The 17,236-nt window shown below is 43.0% G+C and overlaps 1 protein-coding gene across 3 annotated transcripts in view; it reads right to left on the bottom strand.

The window, feature by feature from the left end:
* Positions 1-17,236, bottom strand: part of ANXA4 (annexin A4) — a 109,549-nt gene that overhangs the window by 44,461 nt on the left and 47,852 nt on the right. For 2 of the 3 annotated variants that reach the window (XM_089687194.1, XM_089687195.1), the window contains exons 2-3: positions 14,933-14,986; positions 1,496-1,583 (exon numbers count right to left, since the gene is read on the bottom strand). In XM_089687194.1, coding sequence (XP_089543320.1) covers positions 1,496-1,583; positions 14,933-14,941 — 97 coding nt within the window. In that variant the 5' untranslated portion in view covers positions 14,942-14,986. Of the gene's footprint in view, positions 1-1,495; positions 1,584-13,107; positions 13,144-14,932; positions 14,987-17,236 lie in introns of those variants that run through there. The other variant, XM_089687193.1, reaches the window with a different exon arrangement.

Here is a 17,236-nt window from a genome sequence, read left to right on the forward strand (position 1 = left end):
AAATAAGCTGCTATACTGACTTTCCATGGGAATTTTCCCCAGCGCTTAGTGAAGGTAGTGAAAAAACTAACCAATCACAAGCAAGGAAATTAAAAAAAGCAATTTTCTTGCACAGGATTGGATAATGGAAGTCAGCAGAGCTTCGCCTCATGGATTAAGCTCTGAACAAAAATTTCCCATGCAAAGTGTACTCTACCTTGCAAAATGAACAGTCTGTTAGCCAATCAACCCCTGAGCATCACAATGCCATTCAGAGCCTATTACCACACCACAATAAGTTGAAGGAATAGCTTTCCTACCTCTGTGCATGCATCTACTAAATGCAAACTATAGGTCTGTAAGGGCACCATCCTTTAGGGTTGTGAGAAAGTCATGTTTATCTAGAGAGCTTAAAGAACAATAGAAGGAATTCTGATGTTTCAGTGGACTTTTATATGCTCACTGTTCTGTGAAAATACCATGCATACCCTCATTCTAAAATACGGCATATGGGACCCTTGACCAAGAGAAGCTCAACATGTACATATTTATCTACTTTGCATTATGAATCCTAAGTTTATTCAATAGGAAAACAAAGGAATGATCTGCAAAATTACAGTGACCCATGGCAACCAACCAGATCTAATTTTACTGTTGTCTGGTAACAAATTATTTCTAATTGGATATTTTAACCCCTTCCCACCCAAGGGTAAAACAAATGTTAATACCCAAACACAATTTTGCAACTTTGACTTGTTTTAGTAAAACTGTACATCTCACAACAACTACTTTGTGCATCCAGGTGGATTATACCGTGTTTTTTTTTTTTCTGCAGGACAAATGAAGCTTTCATTTGGTGGCAAAATAGTTATTATATCTTGGTTTTTTTTTATTATCTAAAAGGAAAACTGGCCTGAAATATAAAATAAATGAATAAAAATGATATTACATATACATACATTATATATATATATAATTTTTTTTTTTTTTTTTTTTAAATGTAGCTGTATATATTTTTGCTATTATAACCTACCAAAGATCAATCCAAAATAAAATTCTGCTCAAGACAATACCATATATGTACATGTTAGTTGTTGTATGTACCCGTAGTACAGCTCAGAAACAATAGTGCGTTGTTTTTTTAGCCTACCTAAAACACACTGACACGGATAGGAATTTAAAAAAAAAAAAAAAAAAAGTTTCAAAAACCCTGCCCCCAAAAATACTGACCCTGACCTTGACCCAAACACTAACCTAAATCAAACTATTGCTCTGCATCACATACACACAAGCTTTCAGTTAAGGCTTAAGCCCAACCTTTGTGTTTATGGAAGGGCCAGGGGAGGCACATGTCAAGAATCAGATCATGCGTGAACATCCAGCCACCTTTATAAAAAAAGTCTTAAGGCATAGGACATTTATATATATTTTTTTATAGAACATGGACATTTCCCAACATGTAAGGTTACAGTTCTGAACTAAAAAAAAAAAAATATTACCCTATCCAGCCACTCACCCATCCCTTTCATGGCTTTCCGCAACTTCTGAACATCGTCTGCTGCATTGAAGTTTGGGGAAGGTTTAATGGTTCCTTTGGTTCCAATCTGCAGAAGTGACATGTATACGAGTCAGTTATCAGTGTAACACTGTATGAAACAGCACAGGGTTGTTGGAACTGAAATCTGAAAAAAAAAAATTAGTTCCAACCAACACCAAAACTTTTAGCTTCTGTAAACTTATGATATATGAAAGGAAAGCACAAGTGCCCCCAAAAAAAGATGCAGGAAGGAATAAATATTCACATATGGTGAAAAAAGTCTCTGCAATTTAAATTTAAGCTCTCGTTAAAAAATAAATAAAAATAAATTCACTCCAACCACTGATTTTCAGTGGAAAAGAGTTAATATTTTGGTCAGGTTTTATTTCAGTCTGTGATCCTCATGGGTGTCCCTGTGACCCATATAGGAACTTAAGGGAGCTGTAACTGGGTCAGAAATTCACAGACAAAAATAAAAAAAAAACAGTCTTAAATTTTCTAAACCTTTTTAAACACTACTAAAACATGTATTGGTCTGTCTTTGCCCCAGTTGGGGAGATTCCTAAAGAGGAGCTCCAGGCTCCCCCCAAAAAGTTAAAAGTCAGCAGTTACAAATACTGTAGCTGCCGACTTTTAATATAAGGACACTTATCTGTCCAGGGGTCCAGCACCATCTTCACCTGGGCCAGTTCTTCACTAGCCTCCGGGTTCCTGGTGCCGGCATTGCAAGTAAGGGAAACCAGAAGTGAAGCCTTGCAGCTTCACAACTAGTTTCCTACTGTGCATGTGCAAGTCACACTGTGCCCTGTGAATGGTCCCGTAGTCTTCTGGGACCTGTGAAGCATCCCAGAAGACTGCAGGGGGATGGAGGGGGGCCGGACTTCTGGCTTCGTTCGCCGCGGTACCTGTTCCCCCCCAAAAAATGTGGCAGTGGAGGGGTGGGGGGAAGGAGGGTGCAAACAAGCAGAGGAGAAGATCCCCCACTAGCTGTCAAAGTTGGGGGGAGGTCCTTTCATAACACGTTTGTCAGGGATGCGGGTGTGACCAGAAGTGTGTGGACTGACACAGGGAAACGTAGGCTTCAGATATAGTAAATAATATAATTTATTGAGAACAACAATACAAATATAAACGCAGTGCACCAAACCCCAAGCTAACAAATACATACAACAAGGTGAAACAAACCCAAACTGATATAGATACACAGGTACATACACATGTAGAGCACAACGTAGTTAGGCAGGCCAGGTCGATAACTATCAGGCAGGTAGGTACAGGAGGAGCAGGCGGAGAGAATGGTCAGGGTCACAAGCCAGGGATCAAACAGGAGAAGTCAGCAGAGGTCAGTATCAGGCAGGGTCGGCAACAAGTCAGGCAGGAACAGGAATGCAGGTGACAAGATACAGGGGCCCATGGAAAAACACACACCAAGGCCATGACTGAGTCTGGCCATTCCTTAAATACAACCCCTGCAATCAGCTTCAGGTGTTTTGGCTGACTGCAGCGGTGAGTCCCTGATTGCCGAGAGCACCCGCTGGCCAGCCCTGGTACTGCAGCCCACAAGGCAGGTGAGTTCCACCGTTATTGGCAAGTCCATTCCTGACAACATTACAACCTGAATATAGTCACTAGTCTCGCTGGTATGACTATCTTAATAGAATTGTAAATCTTTTGTCAGGTAGGAAAGGTTTCATATCTATTTCAGCTGCATTAAAATGGTTGTAAACCTCAGACATAAAATATGAACAAAGCACATTGATCTATACTGTGTATTTGCCCTATCCAAAGTACTCAATGTCATCTCTGTCTGCTGTATAATTCCTCTGCTATCAGCAAGGATCACTTCTGACAAGTTTTCCTGATGCCAAGATATAAAAAGGTGACGGGGAGGGAGCTCCAGCACAGCCTGTGATTTACAGCCTTAGCTCTGCAAACAAGGGTCAATGGGGAAAATGTCCCTTACAGTGGTGGTCATTCGAAAGAATGCAACCCTGGAGTTCAAGATACTAACATTGCAGACAGCTAAAAAGGTCATTGGTGTTATGCTGCTGGGTTTCTGCAGATACATGTCAATCAGTCACAGCTTAAAGAAACCCTAGTATGTTCAGGAGCAGGGGGTCTCCAAACTTTCTGAACAGCTAGTTTACTGTCCTGTCCAGACTTTGAGGCCAGACTGTGGCCAGTGGGAGTAGAAAATGCCCCGGCATCAGTGAGAGTGAACAATGCCCCAGGCTTGGAGGTCATTGGGAGTAAAAACATAGTTATTCCCCATCACTGGTGTCAGTGGAAGGAATAGTGCCCCATCATTGGTGTCAGTGGGAAGAGCAATGCCCTGCGCCATCATTGGTGTCAGTGGAAGAAATTGTGCCCCAATGTTGGTTTCAGTGGGAGGATTAGTCTCCAATTGTTTATATTATAGTGAGAAATAGTACCCCAGGATTGGATGACAGTTGGAGAAATTATGCCCCAATCAGTGGAAAGAATGGCGCCTCATGGTTGGTGTTCATAGGAGGAATAGTGCTTCATATCAGTGGAAGGAATATTGCCCCAATCCCCAGATGAGTGCAATCAAAGGGCTTTATTTGGCCCACAGATGGCATTTTGGAGACCACTGTTCTGGAGGAACCCTGGGGTTCCACAGTACACTGGTTATTAAAAGTTATCCTTTGTTCCATATGGGGAAACTACAAGTTTGCATTACAGGATATATTGCTCAGTGTAAGAATATGCATGTCTTATGAATGATGCTTAAACAGTATGCTAACTTTAAAATGATGGAGCTGCAGATATCAGCACATCAACAGTTATTGGCGAGACGCCGGTTTCCTCCCTGGGGGTTACATATGTTTACATTACCTTCAGCAGTTTTCCTCTGAGAGTGACAGCTGATATTTGCATAGGCCTACATGAAATCCCATATGTACTCGGCTCCAGCCGATCCCTCCAGCATTGTGGTGTCTGTGAGGAGCTTACAAGGATTACACCAGGGCCAGGAAGCATTTTACATATCTCTGAGGCATCAGTTACCACATTTGGGTCTTGTTGTATGATAAGAAACACTCTGTTACATAGCAACAAATCTTTAAGCATCAAACTTGATTCAAAATAAACATTAGTTTATACAACATTTCTTGTGAATGTGCTGATCCCAGTTTATAAGGTAAGATAACATAACTATTTCTCTGTCCACCAATGGCCCCCAGCCTGTGGGACGGGATGGATGTTGCTCTCAGCAACCTCTAAACAGATGCTAAAATACCCATTTGTCTGAACAGTCTAAATAATGCATGGTATACTAATAACATATATAATATATAAAGCAAAGATTGTGTCAGTAACCACCTACTAACCGTAAAAGAAGAGAAGGTCATTGGTGTGAACATAAGCAGTTATACCATATGTATGTTTATTCATACATTTGTATCTTGACAATTCTATAGGCCAGCTCTGTAGGTGGCATGTCTAATGCACTGAAAAACCTTTACCACTGGATTTTCATGTTTGTTTTTTAAAACATACAAAAAGTAGATCATCAGGTCTTTCCTCAATCCTCCCCAACTGCTCGGCATGGGTTTGGAATGCAAAATGTGATTGCTAATTTGTGTATATACACACACACACACACACACACACACACACACACACACACACACACACACACACACACACACACACACACACACACACACACACACACACACACACACACACACACACACACACACACACTCACACACTCTCTGAGGCTAGTTTAGACAGGAGCCAGTTAACCTACCAGCTTGTCTTTGGAGTGTGGGTGTAAGGCAATTCCCGTGAGACGACTGGTGAATAGGCATGTGCACAGAAATGCATGATCACGCACGGTGAAGATTGGCGCCAGACAGACTATTTAAGAGGTGCCTCTGCCTGTGCCGAGTGCTGACTGGTCTTCAGCTGTTCCCTCTTTCCTGATCGTTCCTATGTGTGATTTCCTTGTTGCTGACCCGGCTTGTTCTTGACCCGACTCCGATTCCTCTCCTGCTTGATACTGGTTCCTGACTTCGGCTCTACTCCTAACTTTGGCTTGCTTATGATTTGGCACCTCGCTGTCCGCCCATTGATGACCCCAGCTATTCCTTTGACACTGCTCCTGTCTCCTATCCCTGCTTCCTGCCTTGCTCTGGTGCACACCTGGCAATCTACCATACCAGCTCTGCATACTACTACACTGCCTGAATCGGAGGTTCATCAGTCTTCCAAAGTCTCCAACTGCAAGAGCTGCAAACAACATCTGCTGGCGCTCTTGACCCCCTGGTCCCTAGACACCCTCTGTTCCACTTCCAGTTGGGTCAGGGCTAATGACACAAGTGCGGCCGACCTCGTCATTTCAGTCTCCAATCAGGTATAACACAGTACCAGTCAGCCAGTGATGGAGTCTGAAAGGGAGGCTTTTGCAATGGGGGACATCTGTCAATCAATCTCTGCCTTGTCTTACATGGCACAAAGTTTGCAAAAAACCTTGAGCACATGGAAAACCAATTACCAACCAAGTCAGATGTCTCAACAGCCATGGGTCCTTCTGCAGTCTCAGACAAAACTACCCAGACAGAGCTCAGCATGATTCCTGGAACTTCTCCTCCACCAGAACCCCGGGTTCCAATACCTGAGTTTTTCATGGGAGACCGCAGGAGGTTTCGAACCTTTTGTAACTCCTGTGAGCTATATTTTTCTCTGCTACCAAGAACCTTTGCATCACAAAGCACCAGAGTGGGATTGTTTTACTCCTTCAGAATGAACCCCAATCCTGGGCACACCACCTTCGTGAGCAACATGATCCGGCTCTGACTTCTACGGACTCTTTTTTTTTTCAGCGATGTCACAACTTTACGCTGATCCCTTCCGTCGCCAGACTGCAGAATCTATGCTTAGCAAGCTACAGCAAGGCCAAAAGGTCTATAGAGGAATATGTCACAGAGTTCCGTATATGGAGTTCCGCCACTCAATGGAACAAGTCTGCTCTCCACCATCAGTTTCGCCTTGGTCTCTCTAACATCTTGAAAGATGAGCTTGCCAGAGTTGAGGTACCAACCAGGCTAGAGGACCTGATAAACCTTGCCATTCAAAATCGACAGACGGCTCTGGAAAAGGCAGGGCGAAAGAACTAGCAGGGGTGTCTTGATCTGCTCTGAAATAGAGGACTGTCCCCTCACCCACTGCTGTCGCATCAGACATACTCTCCAGCAAAAGGGGGCTTCGTAATTCTCATAGGAGCTTTTGGAGACCACCATTATCCTCTGCTGAACATCTTCGACGACAAGACTCCAACCTCTGCCTCTACTGTGGTGATGTGGGTCACTATGTACTGACATATCCAGTGAGACCTCCTAAGCCCTCTCCTAGCTGGTTCCATATGATGCACCCACAAGGAACGAGTCAAACGCACCTCCCCTTCCTTCTTCACTTGCAATGTGCTGGAAGAACTATTTCTGTTTTAGCAATTATAGACTCTGGTGCCTGTAGCTGTTTCATGGATTCTACCTTTGCTCATCAATACAATATCCCTCTCTATACCAAGAAACAAAGACTTTCGGTCCATCTGGCTGATGCCTCTGGTATCAGTTCTGGCCCAGTGACGCAAGAGACTATGCCAATCTTCTGCCACTCATCCTCAGGACATCAGGAATTTCTATGTCTGGATGTCATAACCTCACAATGTTTCCGGTCATCCTCAGCATGCCCTGGCTAAGGGCGCACAACCCATCCATTAACTGGCTCTCCGGGGAAATCCTCTTTTCTTCCAAATACTGTCAGAACCATTGTATTCCGAAGGAACCATGCGCAGTGACTCCTCTTCTTAGCATCCATCCTGATTCAGAGATGATGAAACTTGTCCCCGCTGTCTACCATGATTACTTGGATATACTCAACAAAAACAGTGCCAATGCTCTTCCCCCGCACCGGCCATACGATTGTCCTATTGAACTCCTAATCAGTGCGGAGATCCCTTTTGGGCGAATTTACCCTCTCCGAATTGGAACTAGAGGAATTACATACAGTCAGGTCCATAAATATTGGGACATCGACACAATTTTAACATTTTTGGCTCTATACACCACCACAATGTATTTGAAATGAAACAAACAAGATGTGCTTTAACTGCAGACTGTCAGCTTTAATTTGAGGGTATTTACATCCAAATCAGGTGAACGGTGTAGGAATTACAGCAGTTTGCATATGTGCCTCCCACTTGTTAAGGGACCAAAAGTAATGGGACAGTTGGCTTCTCAGCTGTTCCATGGCCAGGTGTGTGTTATTCCCTCATTATCCCAATTACAATGAGCAGATAAAAGGTCCAGAGTTCATTTCAAGTGTGCTATTTGCATTTGGAATCTGTTGCTGTCAACTCTCAAGATTAGATCCAAAGAGCTGTCACTATCAGTGAAGCAAGCCATCATTAGGCTGGAAAAACAAAAACAAACCCATCAGAGAGATAGCAAAAACATTAGGCGTGGCCAAAACAACTGTTTGGAACATTCTTAAAAAGAAGGAATGAACGAACCGGTGAGCTCAGCAACAGCAAAAGACCCGGAAGACCACAGAAAATAACTGGTGGATGACCGAAGAATTCTTTCCCTGGTGAAGAAAACACCCTTCACAACAGTTGGCCAGATCAAGAACACTCTCCAGGAGGTAGGTGTATGTGTGTCAAAGTCAACAATCAAGAGAAGACTTCACCAGAGTGAATACAGAGGGTTCACCACAAGATGTAAACCATTGGTGAGCCTCAAAAACAGGAAGGCCAGATTAGAGTTTGCCAAACCACACCTAAAAAAGCCTTCACAGTTCTGGAACAGATGAGACCAAGATCAACTTGTACCAGAGTGATGGGAAGAGAAGAGTATGGAGAAGGAAAGGAACTGCTCATGATCCTAAGCATACCACCTCAGTGAAGCATGGTGGTGGTAGTGTCATGGCGTGGGCATGTATGGCTGCCAATGGAACTGGTTCTCTTGTATTTATTGATGATGTGACTGCTGACAAAAGCAGCAGGATGAATTCTGAAGTGTTTCGGGCAATATTATCTGCTCATATTCAGCCAAATGCTTCAGAACTCATTGGACGCCGCTTCACAGTGCAGATGGACAATGACCCAACGCATACTGCAAAAGCAACCAAAGAATTTTTTAGGGGAAAGAAGTGGAATATACAATGGCCAAGTCAATCACCTGACCTGAATCCGATTGAGCATGAATTTCACTGAAGACAAAACTGAAGAGGAAAATGCCCCAAGAACAAGCAGGAACTGAAGACAGTTGCAGTAGAGGCCTGGCAGAGCATCACCAGGGATGAAACCCAGCGTCTGGTGATGTCTATGCATTCCAGACTTCAGGCTGTAATTGACTGCAAAGGATTTGCAACCAAGTATTAAAAAGTTAAAGTTTGATTTATGATTATTATTCTGTCCCATTACTTTTGGTCCCTTAACAAGTGGGAGGCACATATGCAAACTGTTGTAATTCCTACACCGTTCACCTGATTTGGATGTAAATACCCTCAAATTAAAGCTGCCAGTCTGCAGTTAAAGCACATCTTGTTTGTTTCATTTCAAATCCATTGTGGTGGTGTATAGAGCCAAAAATGTTAGAATTGTGTTGATGTCCCAATATTTATGGACCTGACTGTAGATGAAAGCCTTGAAAAATGGTTTATTCGGCCCGCTACATCACCAGCGGCAGCTGGCATCTTCTTTGTCGAGAAGAAAGATCATACTCTTAGACCATGTGTGGACTATCGTGATCTAAATAAGATAACAGTCAAGAACCATTATCCTCTTCCTCGGATTTCTGAATTGTTCCAAAGGCTATGAGGGGCATGTGTCTTTTCAAAACTAGATCTGAGAGATGCATACAATTTAGTCAGAATTCGGGAAGGGGATGAATGGAAGATGGACTTTCGAACACGCTTTGGGCACTTTGAATACCTGGTTATGCCATTTGGCCTTTGTAATGCCCCAGCAACATTCCAACATTTCGTTAATGATATATACCGGGACTATCTTTATTTATTTATCATTGTTTATTTGGATGACATCCTAGTCTTCTCAAGCTCAATACAACATCACCTCTATGCCAAAGCTGAAAAGTGTGAATTTGAGAAACAGACCATTAAGTTCCTCAGACTTGTGATTACTCCCAATGGCATTGCTATGGATTCTCAAAAAATGATCTCTGTATTAGAGTGGCCCATCCCAGGAGACAGGAAAGCGGTACAATGCTTTGTGTTACTGGTGCAATGATACCGGAAAAGTTCTTAATGAATTTCCTATAGAAATTAGCAAATCCCTCAGTCAACATGTTGCTTTCAAATGGACTCCCGAGGCTCAAGCAGCTTTTGAACTAAAGACCTTATTCACCTCTGCTCCTATCCTGAAGCACCCAGATCCTGCTTTAGCTTATGTTCTCGAAGTAGATGCTTCTAAAAATGCTGTTGGAGCTATATTGTCTCAACGACAGGGACCAAAGTCCCTCCTTCACCCTGTTGCCTTCTTCTCTAGAAAGTTAAGCTCCCCTGAAAGGAACTATGGTGTAGGAGACTGGGAGCTGTTAGCCATCAAGGCGGCCCTCGAGGAATGGCGCTACTTGCTGGAGGGAGCTTCACACCCTATCCTCATTTTTATGGATCACAAAAATATAGAATACTTGAGAACTGCAAAACGCTTAAGGTCACGGCAGGCAAGATGGGCACTTTTCTTCTCCCGCTTTGTGTTTCACTTGACATACCACCCAAGATCAAAGAACGGCAAACCCTATGCACTCTCACGCATGTATCATGACCCAATAGTACCATCTGAGCCTGACACGATCCTGCCAGCTAGAAACATTTTACTCCTGCAAGCAGACCTTGTATAACAAATAAAGGAAGCAGTTGATGAGCATCCACCCCCCTTGGAAATGCATCTACGGCTAAGGGACGGCCTGTATCTGCATAAAGAACAGACTTATATACCGGAACAACTCAGGACTCTCATTCTGAAAATATGCCATGACCATCCTTTAGCGGGTCACTTCGGGACCCACAAGACCTCAAATTTGGTCTCCCGTTCCTTCTGGTGGCCAAACTTAATGAAAGATTGTAAAAATTACATTATATCTTGCTTGGTATGCCTCCGAAACAAATCTGATAGAGCCAAGACCTGGGGCCTATTGGAATCCCTTCCAGTACCTGAAAAACCATGGAGTATGATTTCTCTGGACTTTATTGTAGAGCTTCCCCCATCTGAAGGGTTCACCATCATCTTTGTCGTGGTTGATTGTCTGTCAAAGATGGCCCATTTCATACCCCTGAGAGAGACACCTTCTGCTGCCGAGACTGCTTCTGCTTTCATTAAAGAGATTGTGAGGTTACACATGGTATTCCCGGCAATATCATATCTGATCGGGGAGTGCAGTTCACCTCTAAGTTTTGGAAGGCGCTGTGTGAGGCACTAGAGATCGAACTTCGCTTTTCTTCTGCATATCATCCACAAACGAATGGGCAAACTGGGAGGACAAACCAGACCCTTGAACAGTATCTACGATGTTTCTCTTCTTAATCACAGGATGACTGGGCGTCTCTCCTTCCATTGGCAGAATTTGGATATAAAATTTCCACCCATTCTGCTACCAAACAGTCCCCTTTTTATGCCAACTATGGATACCATCCTTCCTCCCTGAAATGCTGGGGGAACAGGAAAGGTTGGATTTCCTCAGTAGGAATGGTCAAATGTTACGAGAAACTATTTTGAAGGCTCAGGCAAATAAGATTTTTTGACAGAAAAAGAAGGGGGAATCTGAATATGAAACCAGGAGATAAGGTCTGGCTATCCACAACAAACTTGAAATTGAGCTGCCCTTCAAAGAAGCTTGGTCTAAGGTACCTGGGACCATTTACAATCAAAAGAAAGATTAATCCTGCAGCTTTTGAAATAGTGTTACCAAAGAATATGAAGATCCATCCAGTATTCCATGTCTCTTTATTAAAACAAACAGTTCCAAGTCTATTTCCGTATCGAGGTCCAGAATCTCCTGCTCCACTGCTTGTCGAAGGTAATGAGGAATATGAAGTAGAAGCCATCCTGGACTGTAGAAAGAGGGGTGGTCAGACCCATTTCCTCATCAAAAAGGAAAGGCTACAGTCTAGAGGATAATTCCTGGGAACCATCCGTTAACGTCCATGCTCCCTAAGGCTGTCCCTAAGGGGGGGGGGCAATGTAAGGGAATTCCCATGAGATGGCTGATGAATAGACGTGCGCATGTGCACAGAAATGCAAGATCACGCACACGCATGGTGAAGATTGGCGCCAGACGGACTATTTAAGAGGTGCCTCTGCCTGTGCCGAGTGCTGACTGGTCTTCAGCTGTTCCCTCTTTCCTGCTTGTTCCGGTGTGTGATTTCCTTGTTGCTGACCCGGCTTGTTCCGGACCTGACTCGGATTCCTCTCCTGCTTGATACTGGTACCCGACTTCAGCTCTGCTCCTGACTTTGGCTTACTTATGATTTGGTACCTCGCTGTCCGCCCGTTGATGACCCTGGCTATTCCTTTGAAACTGCTCCTGTCTCCTATCCCTGCTTCCTGCCTTGCTCTGGTGCACACCTGGCGATCTACCATATCAGATCTGCATACTACTACTGTGCCTGAATCGGAGGTTCATCAGTCTTCCAAAGTCTCCAACTGCAAAAGCTGAAAAAAACATCTGCTGGCGCTCTTGTCCCCCTGGTCCCTAGACAACCTCTGTTCCACTTCCAGTGGGGTCAGAGCTAGTGACACAAGTGAGGCCGACCGTGTCATTTCAGTCTCCAAATCAGGTACGTGACAGTGGGAGAAAACCCATATTAATTGAGGGACAACATGCAAACTCCAAGCAGACATGCTGTTCTAAGCATCAGATACCAAGAATACAGCAGATGTCCGAATGGCCATTTAAAAAAAGGCCATTTATTAACAACCAGCATGTGGACTGTACCAATTCATTTGCAGTTTGAGTGATTGACAGTCTGTTGAAGCACTTGTTCATTACCAACAGCATACACAAAGCAAGGATGATGATTTGTATTCAACATCTACTGTAGCATCTAGGGGCCTCACCATTGGCAGATTGCTTCCCTTCAAAAGACCTTAGCTAACCCAGTGACCAGCACAGTGTTTCTCACAACACTCTTCATATCACTTCCAAATAGTACAATAGTGTATGCATACCACTGTGCTCATTGCCGGTGAACCCAAGTCCCCCATAATGCTCCTCTCGTCCCCCTACAGGGTCTCACAATTTTACTCCTTTTGTTCCACTTTAGCATTTTCCTCCATAATATGTCTCTTCTTCTCCTCCAGCTTCTGCTCCCATACATTTAATTATTCAGTGCACAAGAGTGCCACAATATAGCTACATGTGCTTTATCCAAGACTATATTACAGTATCCCTTCACATGCTAAAGCAAACATGCTCAACACAAGGGAAGAATCTAAATTTTGTTGCACAATGATCAACACATAAAGCCATCTTTGTGTACTTAGTACAGGCAAGCATCAAACATAATGAAAAGCATGAAACACTGGTTTTGGTTTGATTGCGTACAACGAAACTTGGGGTCATCATCTGCACCAGAGGCCTGTTTGTTGAATGATGCACCAACCCTTCAATAAATGAAGAGAAAAAAAGTGTAACTAAAAAAGGTCAAAAATCCTTCCAGTAAGACTATGTCTGGCTTTGTGCAGTGACAGCTCTGTCATAAGAAAAGTATAGTAGCTGCCATTTCTGACCTCTCCTTTGAGGATGCTAATTCTGCAGTTGCCATATTGATGCTTTGGTTTCAATTCTTTCTGCATCTCTGGCCCAGAACAATTATAAAGGAAATGTGACACTTTTCTGACACTCATTTACTGCCTGCTTGCCCCAGGTTTGTGATTTAAAAGTATTGAGGTCAGACACAGCTTTTTCAAATGCAGGTCAGCAGTGGCAACCCCATGCTATTCTCAGGAGTCACTTTAAAGGGTCACCGACTAGCACAATACATGAAGATAAAGTCAAGGTGAAGCCAGAACTGCCAATCCACTTACTTGTTCCAGATCATTGCTTTAGAAAAGTACTGAAGCTGCTGGTTTAGCATGAAACAAACTGATTAGCATGAATTAATATTTTCAGAAGGTGAGGTTAGCAATAGCTGGCTACATTTTCTCTATGCAGGTATCCTTTTAGGTGTATATCATCCCTAACAAACAATGTCTCTTATTTTCTCCCTTTTGCTCTGCAAAATATACAGTGATGTATAATTGAAAGTGTCTTGTTAGATCTGTTCGATAAGTGCAAATAAAGATCAGCTGAGCAAGTCAGAAATTCAGAGCTGTCTAACACCGGCCATAGACGGATCGAAATTCGGTCAGTTTGGCAGGAACCAGCTGAATCTCGATCCATCTATGGGCAGGCTGGTTGTACTGGTGTTCATCTATTGATCAACTTCAGTACAACCAGCTTGTCTTTTTTTTTTTTTTTTTTGCGCTATAGCCACCAGCAATGATCATTGCATTCTGCAGGCTGGGAGACCTCCCTGCTCTCCCTGCCAGCAGAACACAATAGAGCTGCAGGAGGGATGCCCCCCATCAACACTGACCATGTCATACTGACTGTGTTGAGTATGCATTTTTCTTTCCTTCAGAGGTTGAAGGAAATAAAATTGCTCAATGTTTTGCCTGCCTTATGTATCCGTCTTTAATTCTATGTTGTGGAGAGAAGAGGGGATAAGGGACCAGTAGTTTAGCAAAAGCAACAAGGCATTGACACCATTTCTTGTACATTCCAGTCCATAAAATGCTGTATGCCGTCATCCCACATTAGAAAATTAACAGAGGAGTGCATTTTAGGCAGATCAACAGCTATTTTTCTGTACTTGCAGGGTTTTCAAAGGGCTAAAAACAGGGGCAAATTACATACATTTTAAGTGAACCCATATCTACCTGGATAAAAGAAGCAGGAGATGGTGCATGACCTAAGAAAGTTTTTTTTTTCCCCTTTCGTTCAACCCAGCAGGACCACCATACTAACACAAGCAATGTTAGTGTGGTGATCTCCCCCACTGTGCTATTGTATTCTGACAGGGGGACTGCCCTCCCACCAGAACACTGCGGTCAGTGCTCTCAGCCACTGAGAGTGCTGATCGAGGCCAGTCGACAGACCTTTTCTGATCATGCCCTTTTGACAGAAGTCGGCCGAGCGTCCGGCTTCTGTCAGACTGGCTGCCGTACAAATGGGCTGAATGTCGGCCAGGTTCTGTTGAACTGGACAATGCTGCCCAACATTTCGGCCAGTGTGTACTAGGCTCTGCTGACCAGAAACGAAGCACCTCATTATCCATTTACAACCTCTGAGATAAGGCAATGATTTGTTAGCATGCATAAATACTTACTGCTGCCATGATAGCTTCTTAATGACACTTTGCAGATTGTTAGACAGATGGCAACTGCATAAAAAAACAAAAACAAAAAAACAAGAAGAAGTTTTCAATGAGGCAAAATATAATTTGAATAATGCAATAACTGGTTTTACATGAGTAAACATCCAGAAAATATGTATTCTCTGTGTCATAATGAGCTTTCTGTTAACAATAGGGTATGTTCTTAAAGCTGATCTGTGGCACACAGGTTAGCAAGTAAAAATGTAGCTACATAGTCACTCATACCCACTCAGCCATTCATTCATAAGAAAACCATTGAAGACAATGAAAAATGGGGCTTCTATGTGGTCAGAGCAAAACGACTTCCTATAATGGAGGAAGGTCATCACAGCAGACTGATTACATGCCCTAGGTAACCTGTCAACTCAATGATCATTAGTAGTTTTGTGCAGGCAGCGCTCACATCACTATGTCAGAGTGGTCTTCAGTAGTAGCTCCTCATTTCCCCCTAAAGTTCCATGCACACTGGCTGAGGATTGCTGCTTCTACAGGAGTGTTGTGTTTTGCCTGTAGAAGCAGCCCAATGTTATCCTATGTGTCCATGCACATTAGGATGTGTTCTGTCTCTCCAATCTAAGCATTGAAAGGGTGATCTCTGTTACTTACAGTTGTGATGAGATAGCGATAACTCCAATCTCAGTTGGATACCACAGTCAGTGACTCAATCAAGATGATATTTTGTAGATCTTGTGAAGTTTATTCCATAAATCGAGAATCTTACAACAATGAACATCTGATAGGTCAAAAGATCATAATGTGACCTGCTTCATGACATGAGGCTAGAAGCTGCAATGCATTTCTGGGAAGGGGGTGGGCTATCTATACAGCATTAACTAAACCAAAGGAAAGGGAGGAGCAGAAACAAAATACAGAGAACACTTAAAGGCATATGACAGTCAATAGGACAGTCATGTGAAACATGACAGGATGATTAGAGGCATATTTTAAGCTCAATGTTTAGAGGCTGAAAAAAAAAAAAAAACCCCTTCTGGTTTGTGTCTTTGATTGGAGCTTTCTGACAGACAAAATGCTAAACTCTCCTAAATGGTGTAAAAAAAACTCTATATCAGTTTGTTTTTTTTGCCAAGGAAACTGGCATTTTTTTTTTTTTAAGCCCAGTGTGCATGGAATTTTAAGAAACCAGTAGGCTTTTTGCAACCACATCCAATGTTACAGTGCCTCTCGTCTTCTAGCTTTTAGTTGCCTTGGATCTCAAGACACTCCAAGCATTGAGAATAGGAAACTAAGGAAATTGAGTGGAAACGATGAGGCAGATTCCTACCATTTGTAGCTCTGAAGGAAACGCTGTTTTACCATGTCCATTTCAAACTGAATGAAAAGATCTAGTTCATTTTAAGTCAGCTGGGGCATTCTCAGTGTTCTAATGAGGAAAGTTACAGTGTCTATCACTTTAGATGTATTTAAAGTGATTCTAAAGGCTGAAGGTTGTTTTACCTTCATGCATAGAAAAACCTTCAGTAAGCAGCTTCCCCCCCCAGCCCCCATAATACTTACCTGAGCTCGATCCAGTGATGTGCATGAGAGCAGAGGCTCTCTCAGCTCTCTCCATCCTCATTGGCTCAGACACAGCAGCAACAGCCATTGGCTCCTGCTGCTGTCAATCACAGCCAGTGAGGATGAAATGGGGGGGGGGGGGCAAGCTGTACTCTGTCTTATGGACACACAGAACTGGCTTCAGAGCGAGCATGCACAAGTGCCCTCATAGTAAGCTACTTGCTATGGGGGCACTCAGTGGGGGGGGGTGGGGTTAAGGAGCCAGGAGGATTGGGGCTGCTGAGTACAAAACCATTGCATAGAGTAGGAAAGTATGACATGTTTGTTATTAAAAGGAAAAAAAAAAAAAAACCTTTACAACCACTTTAACCACTTTAATTAATATTGCAGGGGATGTCTAACATTTTACTTATATTTTAGTGAGCCAATCACACAAGCAGGAAATTACATTTCTGAGACAGTTCTATATACCAACTGTGTAAAGAAGGCCTCCAGATTGTCATATTTAGTACAGACACTTGTATAGTGCCAACAATTTTCACAGACACTTACATATATATTATACATTCACATCAGTCCCTGCCCTCAAGCACTTACAATCTAAGGTCCCTAACTTACATTCATTCATACACATACCAGGGCTAATTTTAGGCAGGAGCTGATTAACCTGCCAGCATTGAATTTGAATTGCATTGAATTTTTCAGAAAATTACTGCAATCGAAAAAGGAAAGGTAATTTTT

Source organism: Staurois parvus, unplaced genomic scaffold (genome assembly GCF_062004578.1).
Source record: "Staurois parvus isolate SC_StPar_1 unplaced genomic scaffold, SC_StPar_1.0 ptg000420l, whole genome shotgun sequence".
Lineage (NCBI taxonomy): Eukaryota > Metazoa > Chordata > Amphibia > Anura > Ranidae > Staurois > Staurois parvus.